We start from the raw sequence: 22067 nt of genomic DNA on the forward strand, positions 1-22067 counted from the left end.
CTCATGTGCATTCTCTCTTAGAAAAAGGATAATCAGCTATAATTTAACCGAAGCATTTAGTATTTTTCTTTTTAACACTAAGTTAGACGCACAATAGAACATTTATTTTTGAACATACTATTAATTTGTTGGTTTTTTAAATTTATATTACCAAAATTGTTACCAAGCTCACAAAATTCAGAGAAACTTGTAACGGGTAAATTGTTTCACCTACTGGAAGTATATAATTCTGGTTTGACCTTAGAAGAGTGAAATAAGTCAAGCACAGAAAGACAATTATCATATGGTTTCACTCATTTATGGAACATAAGAAGTAGGAAGATCGGTAGGAGAAGAAAGGGATAAAGAAAGGGGGGTAACCAGAAGGGGGAATGAAGCATGAGAGACTATGGACTCTGGGAAACAAACTGAGGCCTTCAGAGGGGAGGGGGATGGGAGAATGGAATAGGCTGGTGATGGGTAGTAAGGAGGGCACGTATTGCATGGTGCACTGGGTGTTATACACAACTAATGAATCATGGAACTTTACATCAAAAACCAGGGAGAGATGTACTGTATGGTGACTAACATAATACAATAAAAAAAAATTATTATTAAAAAAAATAATAAGAAAAACAAAAGAAGGCCACCTAATCTATTGGTCTTTCGGCGGACACATGGAAAAGAAGTTAGAACCCAGACACAGACTGTAGATAATAGAGAAAGGGAGTGAAATGCCTTGTATGAGATTTTGTGATAATACACAAATATATTTAGGAAAGATCATCTGAAGCAAAAAGACATACTAACAATTACAGTGACAAATAATAAGGAATATATAATCATACGTTAGCTTATTCAGAGTATTGTGGGAATGCAGCGCTGAGAGCCATTAATGCTACTTGAAGAAGTGGTTGAAGGCTTCACAGAGAAACCATTTCTGGGAATAGGTTGTTTCCAAATAACTAAAATACAATTTGGGAAACGCATACTTAATTCATTAACTTTCCTTAACCTTAATGTAAATTTACCAATCAAAAGAGTTTGCCTAACTGTACATCTCTTAATCATGAGAAATTAAAATAAGCTTTTAAAAACAGGTAACTCTCGCAACCCTGAAACTGGAGTTTATAATATTGCAAAATTAAATACATTAACAACTTTAAATGACCTAGCAGTTAATTGCTCATTTCTTTAATTTCATTTAGCATTGATCTAATTCAATGTGGAAGGTTACATTTGTACAAGTTTACACAGCTTAATGATTAACTATATTCACCTGCCAACCTTACTGTTCATGTGGCAAATAGTGGTATATATAGAGTTTAGAGAAGTCTAGGTCTGCTTACAGGAGAAAATTAGTTGAATACTTAGGATAAAAATGCACACGATTAAGCTCTTTCTTTTTATCATTCCTCTAGTTATTTCTTCCAAAATTGACCAGGACTATTCATCATATGATTCTAGGTCTCCAGAGCCAAAATCAAGATTTGCTATGTTAGATGATGTAAAAATTTTAGCCAATGGCCTCCTTCAATTAGGACATGGTCTTAAAGACTTTGTCCATAAAACTAAGGGCCAAATTAATGACATATTTCAAAAACTCAACATATTTGATCAGTCTTTTTATGACCTATCACTGCAAACCAATGAAATCAGAGAAGAAGAAAAGGAACTTAGAGGAACTACATCCAAACTGCAAGTCAAGAATGAAGAAGTGAAGAACATGTCACTTGAACTCAACTCAAAACTTGAAAGCCTCCTAGAAGAAAAAATTCTACTTCAACAAAAAGTGAGATATTTGGAGAAGCAATTAACCAGTTTAATTAAAAATCAACCTGAAATTCAGGAACACCCAGAAGTAACTTCACTTAAAGTAAGTAGAAATCAAAGAGGGTTCATGATTATGTTTCAATGTGGATCTTTTTTAAAAATATTTTAAAACATGCTACTACTTTGTTGAATCATTGAATACTATACCTTTCTCTAGGAAATAAAATTTCCCATTATAATTTCAAGTTGGTTTTTATGATTCCCTAATATTATATATAAAAACAACTAAAATTTACATTTCAGATGAAAATTACAAATCAAAATTTAGAACACTAAATTATTACAAATTACTGGAGGCAAGTAAAAAGTTAAGGAATATAATTTGCAACTATCTTCCCATGTTTAAAACGCATGTAAGTAAAAAAGTAAAATAAAAATAAAATGGATAAAAGTAGTAAGTAAATGGTAAAAGATTAATTCCTATTAAAATGCTAGTTGTTTTTTTTTTTTCCCATTTAACTGAAGTACTTCAGAGTTCAGGAAATCAGGTTTTAGAGATGGTACATTTTAAAACATAAAAACAAAAGGATTTGAAAGAAGCATATAAGAGAAAAAGGTTGCCAATATTGTTATCTAATCTACTATTAGTTTTAAAATTTTAGATTGTAATAGTGTTATAAAAAATTAAAAAGTCTAATTTAACAAAAAAGAAATGAAAAATAAATAAGGAAGACAGTAACTTCTAACCACCCTACAATCTATGTCCAGACTTTTGTAGAACAGCAAGATAATAGCATCAAAGATCTTCTACAAACCGTGGAGGAACAATATAGACAATTAAACCAACAGCATAGTCAAATAAAAGAAATAGAAAACCAGGTAAGTCAATATTTTAATGGTATGTCCAACCTTCTACATAAAGTCTAGTTTATGAAAACACTGGACCCTAAATTTATTTTTAAAACTTACAGTTGGATAATGAGTAAACAGATCACATCGGCATAATTAAGACGGTAGACTCTGAAGCTATGAAACTACCTGGGTTTGAATTGTGGCTCTAAAACTTTTGTGTGACCTTGAATAAATTACTTAACCCTTCTGTCTCTCAGTTTCCTCACTTATTCTATCAAGAAAATAACAGAACCTATCTTTAGGAGTGTCATAAGAAAAAAAAAGAATTAACTCAGGTAAAGTATATCTTCGATATGATTCTATCAAAAGTTAAAATTAGGGGTGCTTGGGTAGCTCAGTCAGTTAAGCGTCTGACTTTGTTTGGCTCAGGTTGTGATCTCAGGGTTCTGGGATTGAGCCCCACATCGGGCTCCCTCGGCCCCTGCTCCTGCTCATGCGCATTCTCACTAGCTCTCTCTCTCTCAAATAAATAAATAAAATCTTTTTTTAAAAAAACTTTAAAAAAAAGTCAATATTAGATTACATCTCTCTTGGTTCAAAACCATACAATGGCTTCCCATCTCACTTCCAGCGGCCTGGAAGACCCCACACGACTCTTATCTCTGACTTCATCTCCACAACTCTAGTCATACTCGGGTAAATCTTCCCAGTTACTCAAACACATCAAACACACATCAAACATGCCACTGTCTCAGGGCCTTTGCCCTTGTTCCCTTTATCATCCAGGGGAAGACTGCTTTTCTCCCTCATATCTGCATGGCCCACTCTCATTTCTTTTAGGTGTCTGTCAAATATAAAATTCTCAGTGAAGTCTTACTAGGTCACTTAATCAAAAATTGCAATTCCCAAACCATCCTTAAAACCTGTAACCTTCTTCATTACTCTTTTTTTTCCCTTTACACTTACCTCTATTTCACATAATATATAATATTTTAGTTATTTATTTAGTCTGTCCCCTCACTAGAGTGTAAACTCCATGAAAACAGGGATTTTCTTCATTTTTTTCATTGCTGTTGACCCGGAATATAGAATACTGTCTGAGACACAGTAGGAATTCAATAAATATACGTTGAATTAATAAAGTTAATATCATATTCAACACAAAGAAGTCAATAAAAGCTTGCTATTATAATATTAGAAACTATGTGCCTGATAATTTAAGTTCAATATCCAACAGTATAATTAATCTACAACATAAGCAGCTAGCTAGGTGAGGGAGATACCTACTTAGAATAAAGCTATGTGAGAACCTAAATATTTCAAAAATATGAATTACTAATACTATGAAACAGGTACTCCAGAGGGTTCCAAAAATAATACAAATTTGGAGAAACTTGTAAAAAAAAATTGCCAAGAATTATAAAACAATTTCCACTAAACATTATCATTATACGTTTCAGAAATTTTATAACTCATAATTTCAGGCTATTTTTGCTAATTACGAATCACAGTCTAGTAGGTTATTTTATTATTTTTGCTAATTATCCAAAAGGGTTTTTGCCAATTAGTTTTGATTTCCATAACTTCCTCATTACGTTATTTTTCTAAATTCTTTTTTCTTATATCTTTTATTATGGCTAAATGAGCCGACTCACAAAACAAAATGTCACTATTATCAAATGATATACATCCTTTCCAATAAAATGTATGAAGAATTCAAAACAATGGATATCTGAGTTAGAAGAAGCCTCAGACCATCTCATCCAGGTTCCTCGAATTTCAAATAAGAATCCAAAACTCTGTAAGTTAAGTGCCTTTAACATCACACACTTACCTAGGATAAAAGGCTAATATCCAGTAAATTAACTCTACAACAGATCCTTATGAATAAGGTCATAGGAAATGCTGACATCAAAAAACACTATTAAGATATTACATAATCTGTTTTTCTCAGGCCATCAATAAGAAAAGCTACCAGTCAATAAATTGCAAACCCAGCACATTTTGCATAAAAATAAACTGTTATTGCTAAACACTGCTAAAACTAGCAATAAAATACTGAATGTATTGAAAGTAAGCAAATAAGCCTGACAATTTGTTACTTCTACAGATATATTTACAATCCAAAAAACTATTAAGAAAGCAGCCTTGTTCAAATTATGTGCTAGGTCTTTAAGGCAGGTCTGAGACTCAATCAAAAGGCCTACAACTGAGAATTATTAAGCTTAAAATTGTCCTGTTACTGAAGAGAATACGTATTCTATTCATATAAATAAACAGAACATGTTAAAAAATGCTAAGCAAAATCTTTACCTTTGGTCTTGCTGGGTTTTGACCAATTTTTGGTTTGTGCTTTGCTCTCTTTCTTTCTCTAGTTTCTTTGAACTCATTAAATGATGTGCCTGATTAAGTATTTTGAGAAGAGGTCATCTGTACAATCTGTATATCACTGCTTATCCATTTTAGCATCAAAAGCAATAACATATTATGAACTTAAAGATGCATACAAGTTGTACTTTTGATGTCCTCCCTCAGATTCCCCTAACTGTATATTTAGTACCATTTTCAAAAGAAGACTTATATTCTTTCATCAGCTAAGAAGAACTGGTATTCAAGAATCCACAGAAAATTCTCTTTCTTCTAAACCAAGAGCACCAAGAACTACCCCCTTTCTTCACTTGAATGAAACAAAAAATGTAGAACATGATGGTAAGTTAATTTGTTGGGTTTCTTTCTTGAAGGTATATTACCATCAACTTTTTCTCCTATCTTAAACATTCCCATCAAAAACTGCTATCCTCAGGGCCTGTTCTTAAAGTAAAAGAGAGTAAAGAGTCAAATCGACCAAATACGATGTGCGAACCTAAATTGGATCCTGGCAGGTTTTTCGCTTTGTTTTTTTTTTAACCCTACAAAACACATCCTTAAGACAATCAGGAAAATACCGATATAGACTTGATATTAGATAATATGACATTGTTTTAAATTTTCTGAGATGTAATAATGGTATAGTTATATATGAAAATAATCTTATGTTTAAGAGATACGAGCTGAAATATTTAAGGGGTTAAGGGTCATGATGTCTGCAAATTACTTTCAAACAGCAGAGCAAAATACATATTTGTGTACATGTAATAAAAATGGCAAAAGATTAACAATTACTGAATACAGGTGGAAAGACTATGAAGTTCTCTCTAATGTTTCTACTTTCTTGTTGAATATTTTCATTTTAAAAAAACCACAAAGATGAAAGAACGAAGTCTCTATTCCCAACCAAACATTAACAAAATGATAATACTTTCAAAACACATTTACTTTTATGTAATTCACAAACACACACAAAAGGTCTCTGTAAGTTTCCTTCACATATGTTCACTCTTTCCACATACACCTGCTGATTAAGTGCTATGCACCAAGCACTATAATAATGTCTCATATGTGGCATTATATTTATATTCGTCCTGTATCTAGCAAAAATATGTGTCTAAAATTCTCATTTTGTCACTTTTCCTAAAAGGAAATCAGTTTAATAATAAGTATTTTAATATTGTTTGCATAATATGCCATCTAATAAATCTGCTTTAGCATAATTTACTTTCTTGGTAATACATTACTGAAAAAGGCTAAGGGCTACATTCACCACAATTCCATAAAATGTCAAGTAAAAGCTCAAGCTCTAAAGATACCATTCCTATATCTTATGTAATAACACTTTCTTGATTCTAGACATTCCTGCTAATTGTACCACAATTTATAACAGAGGCGAACATGCAAGTGGCATCTATTCCATTAGACCCAGCAACTCTCAAGTTTTTAATGTCTACTGTGATGTTAAATCAGGTAACACCAGCCTGAAGAGAAAATGAACTGTAATTAGCTCAGGTTATTCACTGCCTATTAGTAAGACTAATCCTATTATCTTTGTTCTGAATATATGTAAAATGAAATATAAGTAACATGAGTAGTTGCATAGCTCTAGTACTTATATTTGCCTTATTTTTATACTCATACACTTATTCAATATTCTCCATCTTTTTCCAGAAAGTAATCTGAAATTACTATTGTAATAAGTTTATTAAGAAAGATTCATTAGTTTCCCTTTACTTAACTTCTTGGAACCATAATAAATAATAATGGTATTACCATAATGATATTAGTAACTACATTACACAGCCACTAATTAAAATCAAAACAAGAAAACAGTATTTTGGGGCACCTGGGTGGTTCAGTTGGTTAAGTATCCGCCTTCGGCTCAGGTCATGATCCCAGAATCCTGGGATCGAGCCCCATGTCGGGCTCCCTGTTCAGCAAGGAGTCTGCTGCTCTTTCTCTCTCTCTCTCCCTCCCTTTCCATCTGACCCATCCCCCGCTTGTGCTCTTTCTTTCTCTCCCCGTCTCAAATAAATAAATGAGATATTTTTAAAAAAAGAAAGAAAGAAAACAGTATTTTGTTACATCTGTCAGTGTCAATCTACTTAAAATACACAATTTTGTTCATTATATTCAGATAGTTCATGGACATTAATTCAACACAGAACAGATGGATCACAAAACTTCAATGAAACTTGGGAAAACTACAGATATGGTTTTGGGAGACTTGATGGTAAGGTGACTTCATTCATTCATTCATTCACTTGTTAACTTAAAAATATTTACTGGGAATCTATTTTGGATTGGGCATTAGGAATGTAACAATGAATGAGGAATAGGCCCAGCCTTCTTAGAATTTGTTAATAAATAATTACATATCTGTTAGTAATTTACACTTATTACAAGTGTCTATTTGAATTATACTTATCACAATTTCATGTCTGTTCTTAAGTATATGTATCACAATTTAATTTGATGGCTTCTAATGATCATAATTATAATTATTAAAGACAATTATGATTAAATGCTATGTGCTCTGATAAGTGGTAAATGCTATGAATGAGCTATGAAGAAAACCATCCTTATCACTGGTCACTCTATTTTCTTTATTAACATTTCTGAATTATTTGGAAGGTGGAAGGAACAAGGAAACTCATATGTACAGCACTAAATGTTTAAATCTCAACTGTTTAAATATTATAAATGTATGCTATAGAAAATGTGATTTAAGATAAATGAGTTAACTCAGTACAATTATTATATTTTGATCACAGAATAAATAAGATAAAATAAAATAAGCAAAACAAAAATAAATGACAGAGATTTACAATCCAAAAGGCACAATATAAAAATTCACAAATATAAGTACTCATTTATAAACTGGAAAACATCCATTATTATATCAAATTTTTTATTAAACATTCAGTAATATTTGACTATTTAAAAATTTTTATATTCAAACTACTAGTTAATTCCCTAACTAAAAGGTATAGTCAGTGATATGTTTTGTAGATCCAAATCTTCTAAGAGTTAGTGCAACTCTAAAACAAAAGGCTTACTGTTAAGTCCAGAACATTCATTTATTTCTATAAGAAAATAAGCCATTGAAACTTGAAACCCCTAAAATTGTCATCTAATTCAATAGCAATAAGTTTGATTTTTTTCCTTAAACACTTTAATAGAAAGCATTGTGATAATTAGAAAGAAATCTATTTGTATTTGTTGTTTTTAATTCCAAATAAAAATAATTTTTAAAATTAAAAAAGAGCAGGTACTAAGAATTATGTTTTTTAACTTAAAATGTCTAAAAAATTTTATGCCCTTATTTTTCTACAAAGAAAACATATACCAAGCAAATATCAAAAGCCAAGACTATATTTGAAGAAAATGACACTATTATCATCCAAGTAATACTGGGTGTAACAGAAATACTTAACAAACCTTTCGATAGTATATGGGTATTAATAAATTCCTATACACCTTTAGGTGTAAAGCCAGTACACCCAAAGACCTAGCAATGAAATATTTTACCAATGACCAGATCTAAGATATCTATAATTGTCTCATAAAATATGTCTCATAAAATTCATTTTAAAAATGATAATCATATTTTAGGCAGGCCTATTAATATTTTTAACATTTTTTGTACATTTCATTATCTTCAATAAAATCGCTTTAAAAAAAATATTTTAAGAGACTCTAAAATAACCAAGGGATTCAAGACTAAAACAACTCCCTGACTTACACCAATAAAAACCACTATCCAAAAAAAAAAACTGTTGGTACCTAATCTGCAGTTAACAACCCACAGATTTTTACTTTCTTTTCAGGTGAATTTTGGTTGGGTCTAGAGAAGATATACTCCATAGTAAAACAATCTAATTACATTTTACGAATTGAACTAGAAGACTGGAACGACATCAAGCATTATATCGAATATTCCTTTCACTTGGGAAATCATGAAACCAACTATACATTACACCTAGTTGAAATTAGTGGCAATGTCCCCAATGCACTCCCGGAACACAAAGATTTGGTGTTTTCTACTTGGGATCACATGGCAAAAGGACATATCAACTGTCCAGAAAGTTATTCAGGTATCATTTTCCTAATATCAATACTTCATTTTCATATCTACAAAATATCTTCCCAAAGTATTAGCTAATATCTACAATGTCAACTCTATAAAAACTGAATCCCAAATAAACATTTTCTCTATAGGCAAAAATCTCTTAACATAACTATTAATTTGATTCTAGTTCAACTAGATATTTTACCTAAAACCTTTCTCAGGTATTTTATGTTGGGTGATATACACAAGACTTACACAGATTATTTAAAAGTGGGATACATGCATTATGCATACAATACTGTCATATTTGTAAGAAGTGAAGATGTACACATGGGGAAATGTAGTAACAGTAACTATGTGAGTTTGTGTTCATTAAATGCCCTATCTATCTTCTTTAGGAGGCTGGTGGTGGCACGATGTTTGTGGAGAAAACAACCTAAATGGTAAATATAACAAGTCAAGAGCAAAAACTAAGCCAGAGAGAAAAAGAGGAATATGTTGGAAGTCTCAAAATGGAAGGTTATACTCTGTCAAATCAACTAAAATGTTGATCCATCCAACAGATTGAGAAAGCTCTGAATGAACTGAAACAAATTATAAAGCCAACAAATTAAACATTAGACTCATATAAAGCTACTGTGGTTTAATAATTTGGTATTAAATCCCTAACAGAAGGCTTCAGAAATAGATTCTTTTTTAAAGTCATTATCAGGGGTGCCTGGGTGGCTCAGACAGTTAAGCGTCTGCCTTCGGCTCAGGTCATGATCCTGGGGTCCTGGGATCGACCCCCACGTCAGGCTGCCTGCTCAGCAGAGAGCCTGCATGTCCCTCTCCTTCCGCCTGCCACTCTGCCTACTTGTACTATCTCTCTGTAAAATAAATAAATAAAATATAAATAAATAAATAAAGTCACTATCAACTTAAAAGTAAACATATCGTCAAATCACCTCAAAGAATACCATTTACCTTTCCCAATCAAAATTCTTATATCATTTATTCATATATTTTGTGACGTGAGAATCAATTTTATGTAGTCACAATCTAAATTTTACCCAATGGGTGAATTTTCAAGTCATTTTTTAAATAAAAATTTACAAGGACTTTTAAGAGTCATCATGTAGACTAATTTCATAACTTGCTCAGTTTAAAAAATTAATTTTCTTGCTAAAATTCTGAACTTGAATAAACATAAAAGACTGATAATAGTTCCTAAATGCTATAATACTATTAATTTCAATATTAAAATTCAGTCAGTTCAGAGTACAGGTGAAAAACTGAAATAAATGTTTGGTATACTTTATTTATGAAGTCAAATGAAGCAGGATAAAATACTGTATTAAAATAGGTTAAGTGTCTTAAACAAATGCAGATCATGATTACTAGGTCATATTGACCTTAATATCAGGCATTACTGTATCTTAACATATTTGTTAACTATATACTGTATACATTTTATATATTTTAACACTTAATAATGTGAAAACAATTTTAAAGGGATCTTGTCAGAATATAATAATAATTAGTTTATCTGTGTCATCAAGTTTAATAATTTATTCCCCCTGGACATGGTATGAGTCTAATACTTATTTGTACGTGGTATAATAGAAGTAAAAATCATAACAAGTTATCAAATGTTTAAATAGCCTGACAAATGTGTATATACATTTCCAAATTCAATAAAGACTCAGTCCCTTAAAATACAGAAATTTAAATTCTTGTAGTTTTTTAGTGACATGTAATAGAAGAATGATTACGTTATTTCTAATTTTTAAAATTTTGAATTCTAATCCTCAAGGATTACTAGATGTAAATCTTTTGATCACAATATCACTTTTCAGTATTTATTCTTTAAATAAGTTTTTAAAGAAGCTACCAAATAGAAATAAAATTTTGTATTAAATCTAGTTTTTAAAGAATATAGTACCCAAGTTATACAATGACTCACCTTAGTCAAAAAATATTCAGCATTATGTATTTTAAATTACTGAATATGTCATGTTTTTTACATATATGACATGTGAATATGTATGATCTATGTGGACCCTACATAAATATTTTGTTCCAATAAAGTACAAAAGAATAAGTTTTAGCTTTTTAAAACCACAGCCAAACTGTCAAAATTGACTTTTTAGAGCCAGGATACCATGACTTTTTTACAAAAAAACCTGGAAGCTTTCAAATACAAAATAATGCATTATTTAATATACCAATTGCTTCTTCTATTTGTTCTCCAATTTTTTAGAATTCTTACACAACACGTTTCATTTTGTTCCTTTCAGGAGTACTAAGTGAGTTTTTTCTGCATAAAATATGCTCAGATTGAGAGATAATTCTGGTAGAGAAAGGATTTTTTTATGATTCACAAATTGTATCCTTCTGTCCTCACTCCTTTGCCAAGTATTCTAATTACAAGTATTCTAATTACACCACTAACTCACAATTGCTTAATCTAATGGCCTTTCCTCAGTCCACATTCTCTTGGATCTCTCTGCTAACTTACTAATAAACAATATTCTTTTTTCGAACTTGACCCTCATTTTGCTTCCACAATATAACTATACTCTCCAAGGATTATCCTTAACCTGAATCCATTTTTAAGCCCTATTCCCACCTACTATGTGACATACTTGGGCCAATGCACAATCTTCAAAAATCTCTTCCACTCCCATCCTCAGAAATTCTATCTACTCTCATGAACTCGTCTATGTTCCATGAGTAAAGTTCCCAAATTTACGTATTATTTCCAGATCTCTCTCCAGTTCCCCTTCTTACATTGCCTGTCTACCATTCCTCCTTTTGATATCCTACAGTCTCCTCAAATTCAACATATCAAATAAATTCATCAAAGCCCTACCACCTCTGCTGGTCCTTCCCCCCTTCCTACCGCATCACACTCCCCCTTACTTCTGTATATCCATTAATGGTACCACCACACTTATAGTCACACAAGCTTAAAACCTGGGAGACATCTCTGCCTTTTTACTTAACTTTGTGAACCACCGCTCCTGTATCATAAGCCACTAAATTGAATACAATCTTCTTTTGAAAAGGCTGTTAATATGATATGCTTTCTTCCCTAACGAGGCCTGCTTTTAACCTGAGTTTTAAACTATCTGAATAGTCTCCTGCCTGGGCTCCTAAGCTTATGTCTGTCTTCCTTCAGTTTTCCTAAAACAAATTTACAATGGCTACATACTTACTTTGACCCGTGTCGTTCAAACTTGTCTATTAAAAGAGTATAACAGCTTAAGGATACTGAAAACATATCTTTACAATTCTAGAGTTACAGGATGAAATAAGCTTTATATGAGCCCGTACTTCTTTTAGAATCTTTTATTAGGATTTTACCTTAAATCTTACCATTTATCTTAAAATTGCATGTGAATTGTGCTTTCTACTCTATAAATCTTCATATAAAAGTAGTTATTTCCTCCCCAAATCTTCTAAAAAGTGGTATTCCTGGAAGCTGTGTTATATTTGTCCTGCAGACCTGCATACCTTCTGTAGCAAGAACATGTACCCCAACTTGAAGGGCAGAAGCCTGTGGAACAATATCCAAGTCTCTTTCAGATATTCAAGGGTTTCTATAATCTGACCCCCAATTTCCTCTTTTACCATTTCTTGCCCAAAACAAACCCTTAGGTCTTCTCAAAATTATCTACTTTTAAACATTCCCTGTATACTCTCCTAATGCCATTCCGTTTGTCTAGAATGCCTCTATACACCCTTTTGCTTGGCTAGGTCCCATTCATACTTCAAGGTATAAATGATCTCATTTCCTCTACAAATATCCTAGTAATTGGGGCTCCTCCCTCTAAAACCATGCAGCAGTACTGTCTGTACCCCTCAACTGGCACTGAGCAAGTGAAGAAAAGACAGAAAGGTACATATGGCAAATCACAATAGAAATTGTTAAAAACAGTAATAAAACCTCCAAGAACACCAAAAAGATAGTCTATCTACTTGATTTGAGTAAATTACTGCCAAATTTCTATACCAAGAGTTCAATCTGAACCAGTGTGAATTTTACTGAGAGCAAGGATACACATTTCTCATTTTGGGGGTTACCTATTTTTGTATAATCTGTTTCTTCAGTGTCATTCCGTAACCAGCATGTTCTCATGCTTGTTGTCTCTTTTTTTCCTAATAGCATAACTCATGGAAATCAATTAGCTCATTCACTAAACAAAAATATGTGCATTAACCAGTATTTATTGAGTTCCTACTATTTGCCTCCTTTATAAAACCTATTCCAATATGTATTGTTACATATTTCACCTTCTGTTATAGCATAATCAAATTTCCTTGTGATTTCTCTCATCACTGACAACCACGGCACTGTGGTTGTATGATGTATGTACTGCTAAGTGATCATCCAACACAGTAGTTTTGAAAATTAAAAACAAAATGACCAAACAGTTGGTCCTCTTATCAAAGTCCAAAGTGTTCTCATGGCAAATCAACTAGGATAAAATTACTCAATTGGTGTGAAATGTTGAGTTCAAGGTCATGAGAGTAGGATTAACAATCTCCCATAGTATGCCTTTATAAAATCAGGTTTCAATGACATTTTGGAAAATATAAAATCAAGGATGCCATCTCAAACAGAAAAACTGTTTTTCTAAATTCATCTGTTTAACCCTGGGAACAAACACACATCTAATAAAATGATTAGATATATCTAAAAGAGTGATAATCTATAGCCTTAAAGAGGTAAGGCTGTCACTATTTATCTTCGAATAAGCAACTAAGCCTCAGTCTCCACATCCCATATATGGGAATAACGATAATCTTGCCAAATGTACTTCATAGGGTTTTGTAATCCTCAAGTAAGATAGAGTATTTGAATGGTTTTATGAACTATAAAATTCTAAACATGGGCGCCTGGGTGGCTCAGTTGGTTAAGCATCTGCTTTCGGCTCAGGTCATGATTCCAGGGTCCTGGGATCGAGGCCCACCTCGGGCTCAATGCTTAGCAGAGAGCCTGCCTCTCCCTCTCCCTCTGCTGCTCTCCCTGCTTGTGCTCTCTGTCAAACAAATAAATAAAATCTTAAAAACAAAAACAAAAACAAAAATCTCCATGGGCGCCTGGGTGGCTCAGATGGTTGAGTATCTGCCTTTGGCTCAGGTGATGATCCCAGGTTCCTGGGATTGAGTCCCGTGTCAGGCTCTCTGCTCAGCGGAGAATCTGCTTCTCCCTCTGCCTCTCCCCCTGCTTGTGCACTCTGTCCCTCTCTCTCTCAAATGAATAAATAATATCTTAAAAACAACAACAACAACAACAACTCCAAAGCAAGATCTACCATAATATGACCTAGTTCAAGAATCATGAATTAGGGGCGCCTGGGTGGTGCAGTCGTTAAGCGTCTGCCTTCGGCTCAGGGCGTGATCCCAGCATTCTGGGATCGAGCCCCACATCAGGCTCCTCTGCTGGGAACCTGCTTCTTCCTCTCCCACTCCCCCTGCTTATGTTCCCTCTCTCGCTGGCTGTCTCTGTCAAATAAATAAATAAAATCTTTTTTTAAAAAAAAAAAGAATCATGAATTACATGGGTCATAATATAAACAATATACATTTACTTCTGACTGGTCAATCTGTTTCTAGAAACAAAAGTTTAGGGAAAAAATTCAATCATGTAATAAGCTTATTAAGTTACTCAACAGAAAAACATACTGAAGGATTGACAGGTGAAATGATATAATGACTAGGCTTTGTTTTAAAGTACTACCGAAAAAAGGGAACAGGTAATAGATAAAACAATAGAGGAGAGCGCCTGGCTGACTCAGTCAGTGGAACATGGGACTCTTGACCTCAGGGTTGTAGGTTCAAGACCCATACTGGGCAAACAGATTACCTAATAAAAAAAATAGTTTATCTTAACTAACTAGAATTTAAATAAAAATTTGAAAAGAAAAAAAAAAGAATGACAATGGAGGTTAACTGTACTGTTCTATTTACTTTTGTATATGTTTGTAATTTTCCATTCTAAAAAGTTTAAGACTATATTCAGATCAGTAAACCTACAAGTTTACTAAGGATTATTAAGAGATGTATGGGGCATAGTCCTAACTGGTAACCAAAGTCCAGATCAAAATGAATGGCATCTTTTAATTTTGTTTCTTATTTATTTATTTATTTGAGAGAGAGAGAAAGAGAGAGAGCATAAGCCGGGGTGGGGCAGAAGAGGGAGAAGCAGACTCCCCACTAAGCAGGGAGTCCAACGTGAGGCTGGATCCCAGGACCGCAGGATCATGACCTGAGCTGAAGGCAGACGCCTTACTGACTGAGCCACCCAGGAGCCCCTTCATTTTGTTTCTTATACTGTTACCAGGTCTGAACCACTACATTCATTCTTACGTTCTTAGTAACACAGTATTTGCCAGATACTGTCTTTCTAAAAATTGGAAGAAAAACAAAGATGAAAGTTCAGTAGGTGATTACAACCAAGGCAACTTTGGAAAAGAGGCCAACTCTAACAATCTCACTAAGAATAGCACGATATGTGACGTAGTTCTTAAAAACTGAACATACAGCATTTGCTCAATTAGATTATACCCTGATCTTTGTAACTCGAATGCAACAGTGGAAGTCAAGTACAAATTTGGGGGGCGCCTGGGTGGCACAGCGGTTAAGCGTCTGCCTTCAGCTCAGGGCGTGATCTCGGCGTTATGGGATCGNTTGGAGCACGCATAACATTACACACAATCCAGTATCTAATTTTCAGATAATCTCAGATACACCATAAAAAATTTTCCGTTATTATTTGGTTATCTTTTTTTAAAAGATTTTATTGATTTATTTGAGAGACAGAGCATGAGAGAGCAAGAGAGCACAAGCAGGAGGGAGGGGTAGAAGGAGAAGCAGACTCCCTGCTGAGTGGGGAACCCAACGCAGGACTTGATCCCAGGACCCTGGGATCATGGCCTGAGCCAAAGCAGATGTTTAACTGAGCCACCCAGACACCCTATTTGGTTATCTTAATGTAACAACTGCACTAGTATTTTTTCTGTGATACTGTGAGAGCTAAGTATTTCCTGATAAAGCAAGCATTTGATGTAAATAAGCTTCATTTGTTTGGCACAAGAAATGCATGACATTAGTCACAAACGACCATATATCTGTGTGTCCTCATTCACCTCTACAGAGGATTTGAAAAGACCAGGTCTCTCCTGGATTAACGCTCTACAAAAATAAGTGAATAATCAATGTGCTGGGGGGGGGGTTAAATACAAAAATCTCTAATTTTTAGGTACAGCTTAATAAGAGATTTTTTTAAAAAATATCTTTGAGAAATCACAACAATTTCTTTAAAATCATAATTCTTAAAAATATAAAAATAACAAATTAAACTAGCAATACACATTTTTTACATATATATACCCTTTCAGACAGCTTTTTCTACATTGTCTGATAATAACCATAAATATTGGAGGCAAAAGTGTTAGGCAATAGGAAATCTGTCATTTTCAGAATATAGTTCTTTTTAACCTGTTTTCTCACCTCAGGCCAAATGTTTGCTTCAATCACATCCATTCATTCTCCCTCTATTCATACAATATTTAAAAATCTTTTTTACCCCATGAGACTCTTCAAAAAACACTCAAGTTTTGTACTAAAAATAAATACAATGTGCAAATATTTTCTTAAACCTCACATTAAAAATGCTTAAATTTCTGGTTCTTTCAGTTACAAATGTGAGCCCTCTGGAATGTCAGCTGATCATACTGGTTCTATGCAGCTTGCTACACATTTAATGAGATAATGGTGGTATAGAAACTACAAGGAGTCCTAGTGTCAGCTGTACTTTTTTTTTTAAACATTATTCACTGGGAAAATGTACATATACAGGTTTGTATAATGACCACTAGTGTGGATTACCTGAAATTATGGCTTACCGCAAAACATTCCTTAAAAGGTTAAGAAGAATTCAAACTGAGCTAGAAGGATACTATTGTGATCCAGCAACAATTTAGTCAGCAAATATATGTGGAAACTTATGCAAATATTTTATGATATCTGCATGTTAGCTGATATCTGATCAAGTTTCATACATCCCCCTTTTGTCATTCTAGAATTATTTCTATGCTAGATTTTCTAGATATGATAGTTTTTTTGACACACTATAAATTCCTAAAAATATCAGCTGTCCATGGGACTAAAAAATTCTTTAACAGTATTAAGTAAAATAAGCAACCTATATATGATTTAATGTTCAGGTCGCATGGGCGCTGAAGGCTCAAGTAATAATACAAAACAAGCTACTATTAACTTTGATAACCCCCCTTTTAAAATCATTTTCTTATCTAATTATACCCCAAAAGCCCAGAATCCCCATGTTTTCAAACTATTCTCTCTCAAGTTGTATAATGCTTGGAGAAATGTAATCTAATAAACCCAATGGTAATAATAATGACTCAGCTTCTACTGTGCGCTTAATATGTGCCAGGCACTTTGCAAAAAGCTTTATATGTATTATCTTATTTAATCTTCACAAATTTCTAAGATACAGGAACTTTTATTATCCCCATGTAAAAAGAAGGAAAACTAGTCAATCTCCACTTTTAAGTAATTCCTAAAATTAAATGTGGCTGCAAAATATGGATCCATTTCCCAATTTTTCATAAAATATGCATAGTCATACCATTTCAAGTAATACAAAAACTATTCTTTCTTTTTATAACTCAGAGATCTTTTTTTTTTAAAGCATACAGTCGACTTTATAATCACTCTTTTTTTAGAATGAAAGAAACTTTTTTGGCCAACACATAACAACAAGGAATAATACCAATGAAGTACAGAAACCATAATTCTACTTCTGTATTCTCGTGCACCTAACTTTCTTTACTTCTTTGAAGACACCCTTACAGTAGAAAATTATTAATCTTTCTTATACAATGTATCCTTCTTGCTTCAACAGTTTTCACCTATTACTAACAAAGCACTATGTACCCCAAGAAACTTAGCAAACTTGACATCCTATATTACAATTTACCAATGTTTGTTAATGAGTTAAAGCATTTTACATGAGATCCTTAAAGGCAGTACATAAGATAAGGAAGATTATACAAAATTCTAACCTGAAACCAATTTATTTTGATGAAAAATATTAGAACCTAAGGCAGTATTTATTTTCAATAAACGTTTAATAGGAATAAGCCTAATCTTATTGATGAGTTTAGCTGATTCCACTATTCTCTGGGAATAAACTGCTCACTTTATGAGAGAACAGTTCTTCCTTACACATTTAATGAATCATTTTTTGCCTCCAATGTTAACTTTCACTAATAATGCTTGGGATGATTACTGGCTCTTTAATTAATACAGTATTTAGATACAGTCCAAGCGAAAGGCACTGAGATTCGTGAACAGATCTCTCCAGATCATTCTCAAGCTAATTAGCTATGAATTCATTCTTACACCTGAAAAGTTTACTGCCAAAATAGAAAATAATTATAGTTTTCGAACAATCAATTATCCTTATTGGTAGCCTATTGTTTTCTCTCAAGTAGTATCCAATTTTAATCCAGTTTTACTTGTGGGGAAGAAAGAAAAGTTAACACACCAAAAGATTTAAGTGGATTTTATAAATTATAGGTTAGTATGGTTTTGCTGTATGAGTTTATGGAATTTAAATAAACATATATTAGTAGCTGTTTCCGGTAACTTGTTTGATTTTGGAAGATGATGAAATTAGAAAAGTACAGAAAAATTTGAGATCAGAAGCTGTCCAATACGTTAACCTCTAGCCCCATGCAGCAACTGAGTATTTGAAACGCGGCTCATCTGAAATTGAAATGTGCTTTAAACACAAAATACACACCCAATTTTGAAGATGTTTTGTAGGAAAGAAAAAAAGTAAAATACCTCAACAGTTTTTTACATTTATTACATGTTGAAATGATAATATTTTAGGTATATTAGGTTAAATAACATAATTAAAATTAATTTCACTTTTTTTTTTAATGTGGGAACTATAAAATTTTAAATTCCAAATGTAGTTCCCATTATATTTCTATTTAACAGTGCTGATCTAGATAGTGACTTGCCTAGAGTTTTGAAAGTGGAGAAGGTAAGGTGCGCCTGGGTGGCTCAGTTGGTTAACATTCTGACTTCAGCTCAGGTCATGATCTCAGGGTCCTAGGATTGAGCCCTGCTTGGGGCCCCCAAGTCGAGCCCTGCATCAAGCCCCACATGGAGCCCCATGTGGGGCGCTGGGCTCAGTGGGGAGTCTGCTTCTCATCCTCTCTCTCTACTCCTCCCCCGACTGTTGCGTGTGCTCTCTCTCAAATAAATAAAATCTTTGGAGAAAGTAAGAACTATGGGATTTGGGATACATTTTGAAAGCACAGCCTATAACACTTGTTTGAAGAGTTATTGTGAGGAGTAAGAAAATGAAAGAAGCCACTTTGATTCTAAAAATTTTGGCCTCAGAAACTGGGTTACTTGGTGGTGAAATATGCTAGGATGGGGAAGTCTGGGCTGGAATCTTATGTCTGAGCTGCTCTGCTGGCTATCCCAATGTCAAGTCATGGGCTAGGCACTCACAAATAATGAGGATTCATTCATAAAGGGTTTAAGTAAACGAACCCTTAGAGTTATGGAGTGGTCAGCCTAGAGAGCCTATCCAACAACTTTCTGTCAAGTATTCTAAGTAGTGGATCAGTAAACTTTGCTGATTAGTTGTTGGACCACGGAGCAGCCACATAAATTTGGTTCCTGTGGAACCCTAGACTCTGCTAAGAACATCTCAGGAAATATAGTAACTGGGAGTTCAAATGTTTTAATCTCATACCCACCATTCCAGTGCTAGCTCCACCATGGTGAAGTATACATGACCTCTCCATCCCTTTACTCACTTTTAAAATGAAGGAAATACCCACCTCAAGCTGAGGATTAAATAAGATAATCTATATAAGGTAATGAACATTTGACCTTTGACCTGGCACATAGTATAAGTTTAATACATTACAGCTGTTAATAAAATCATAAAGTAAGAAATGGAATAAGTAACAAAGCTACAAAGGATTTTTGGAGAGTTTCATTCTAGTACTACTTCAATAACAGAATATATAGTATCTAATTTCAGAAATCTCCAAAATTAAAATGTGTTACCTGTACGTAGTGTTTGGAACATAGACATCCCTGGCAGGAAACTCCAAAATTTCTCTGGTGGGTCTAACCCTACTGTCTGGGTAAAGCTTCACTTGAAGCAGCTCTGGAGTTAGGCAATAATGGGGATTCTCAGGTGCAGGAGAAATGTCTATCTTCAGCTGAGCTGCATATAAAAACATATTATAAAAACAATGTAAACATAATAAAAACTGCATGTAAAAATGTTCCTGGAAGGATTTAGATCCTATTTTTGCAAGAAGTCTGGAAAGAAATTAAAATTACTATCATCTCAGACCTCTAAATTACTTCACTTTACCAAGTCTCAAACTTATAAATTACTGATACAGACCTAAGTACATGTAAAATAATAAATGCCCACCAAATGAATGAATGAGAGAAGCAGAAGAAAGGGGAAAAAGAAAAAAACAAAAAGAGGGAGATAGCATAGAACAAGCCAATATTCTGAAAGTTAAGTGATTTAATTTAAACTTTTTTACTCTGGAATGTTTTGCTCTGATTATAATATGTATGTTTCTGAAAATTTACCATTCTATGTACATTTTCTTTCCTCTAAAAATTAATTTTAAGCCATGCTATTTTTTACCATTCTCATTTCAGTACTCAAATTATCAAAAGTACTGAATCTTTCATATAAACTGTTAAGACGAGAAGAGAATAACGAGGTGAAGACGACTGACAGCCATTGGGCACAGAAAGACATATGGATTAGATAAGTGAAAAAAAGAATACATAGTTACCGACAATATGACATATTAGTGATGATAAGGGTTGTAATAATGTCTACTCAAAATTTTAAAATACCTGTAATAGGTCTTAGTCGCCGTAAAACAGAAGACGGCCTTCTCATATCAGCAAGAAATTTGTACAGATCTTCATCACTTAGGCGGTCTCCTTCCTGGAGAAAAAGTATTCAATAAAACAAATATAGTAGACTGAAAATAAATGTATACTGCCTGTTAACATTCCTACCCTCTTCTGTCAGTTTAGTCAGAATGAAAAGTAAGATTAAATTAATATAATTATGATTTAAAATAAATAACATGATTTATTTCCTTCTTTTACTGTTTTCAAGTTTTATTAAGAGTTATGATACTTATCTATACTTTAATTTTATATATTTACTTATAGCCCATTATTTATGTCTATAAGGTATTACAGGACACTCTAAAATATAGAAAATCAATACAAGTTAGAGATAGATGAAAAGAAAAAAAGAAAAACAAGAATATAGACATAAAAGAAACATATATATATATTACAGTCTTAAAATTTTCTTACACTTGAGTTTTTGTCTTTTCAATTTTATATCACCAAATTTCTCAAATGCAAAATATACAGCATTAGCTAAATTTGAAAAAGAAAAGAATAAGTAGCAGCAAAAACTACACTTTTTTTCTGATTGCAAGTACTTTTTTAAAATTTTTTTCAAGTTAACACATAATGTTACATTAGTTTCAGGTGTACAACACAGTGATTCAAGGAGTTTATGCATTATGCTATGCTCACCACAAGTGTAGCTATCATCTATCGCCATACAACACCATTACAATATCATTGACCATAATCCTTATGCTGTGCCTTTTATTCCCGTGAATTCATTCATTCCATAACTGGAGGCCTGTATCTCCCACCGCCCTTCACCCATTTTGCCCATCTCCCCACCCTCCACCCCTCTGGCAACCATCAGTTTATTCTCTGTATTTACAGGTCTGATTCTGCTTTTTGTTTGTTTATACATTTGTTTACAGAAACTACTCGTAAGGAAAAGAATAATTATCCTGATACTAAGACCAGAAAGAAAATTGTTAGACAATCTCAGTCAATGGGAAAAGAGACAAGCAAGCAAACAAAAAACCAAACCACACCTAATTAATACAAAATTTTCAAT

General features: G+C 33.1%; 2 protein-coding genes across 10 annotated transcripts in view; one reads left to right on the top strand and one right to left on the bottom strand.

The window, feature by feature from the left end:
- The window catches only part of DOCK7 (dedicator of cytokinesis 7), a 211715-nt gene that overhangs the window by 122705 nt on the left and 66943 nt on the right, over positions 1 to 22067 (bottom strand). For all 9 annotated transcript variants that reach the window (XM_034653591.1, XM_034653595.1, XM_034653593.1 and 6 more), the window contains exons 13-14: positions 20981 to 21074; positions 20159 to 20321 (exon numbers count right to left, since the gene is read on the bottom strand). In XM_034653591.1, coding sequence (XP_034509482.1) covers positions 20159 to 20321; positions 20981 to 21074 — 257 coding nt within the window. The remainder of the gene's footprint in view (positions 1 to 20158; positions 20322 to 20980; positions 21075 to 22067) is intronic.
- ANGPTL3 (angiopoietin like 3) lies at positions 1361 to 9666 on the top strand. Its single transcript, XM_011223005.3, has 7 exons — positions 1361 to 1855; positions 2521 to 2631; positions 5199 to 5313; positions 6331 to 6444; positions 7112 to 7207; positions 8805 to 9071; positions 9445 to 9666. The coding sequence occupies exons 1-7, from the start codon at positions 1361 to 1363 to the stop codon at positions 9612 to 9614; spliced, it is 1368 nt and encodes a 455-aa protein (XP_011221307.1). The 3' UTR covers positions 9615 to 9666.

This window comes from Ailuropoda melanoleuca, chromosome 2 (genome assembly GCF_002007445.2).
Source record: "Ailuropoda melanoleuca isolate Jingjing chromosome 2, ASM200744v2, whole genome shotgun sequence".
Classification (NCBI taxonomy): Eukaryota; Metazoa; Chordata; class Mammalia; order Carnivora; family Ursidae; genus Ailuropoda; species Ailuropoda melanoleuca.

What these genes read in the sequence shown, in the direction of transcription:
- ANGPTL3 (XM_011223005.3), top strand. Translation starts at nt 1,361, where the DNA reads ATGCACACGATTAAGCTCTTTCTTTTTATCATTCCTCTAGTTATTTCT. An exon ending in CAGAAGTAACTTCACTTAAA is followed by an intron (nt 1,856 to 2,520) that starts GTAAGTAGAAAT and finishes ATCTATGTCCAG; the next exon opens with ACTTTTGTAGAACAGCAAGA. An exon ending in CTGTCCAGAAAGTTATTCAG is followed by an intron (nt 9,072 to 9,444) that starts GTATCATTTTCC and finishes TATCTTCTTTAG; the next exon opens with GAGGCTGGTGGTGGCACGAT.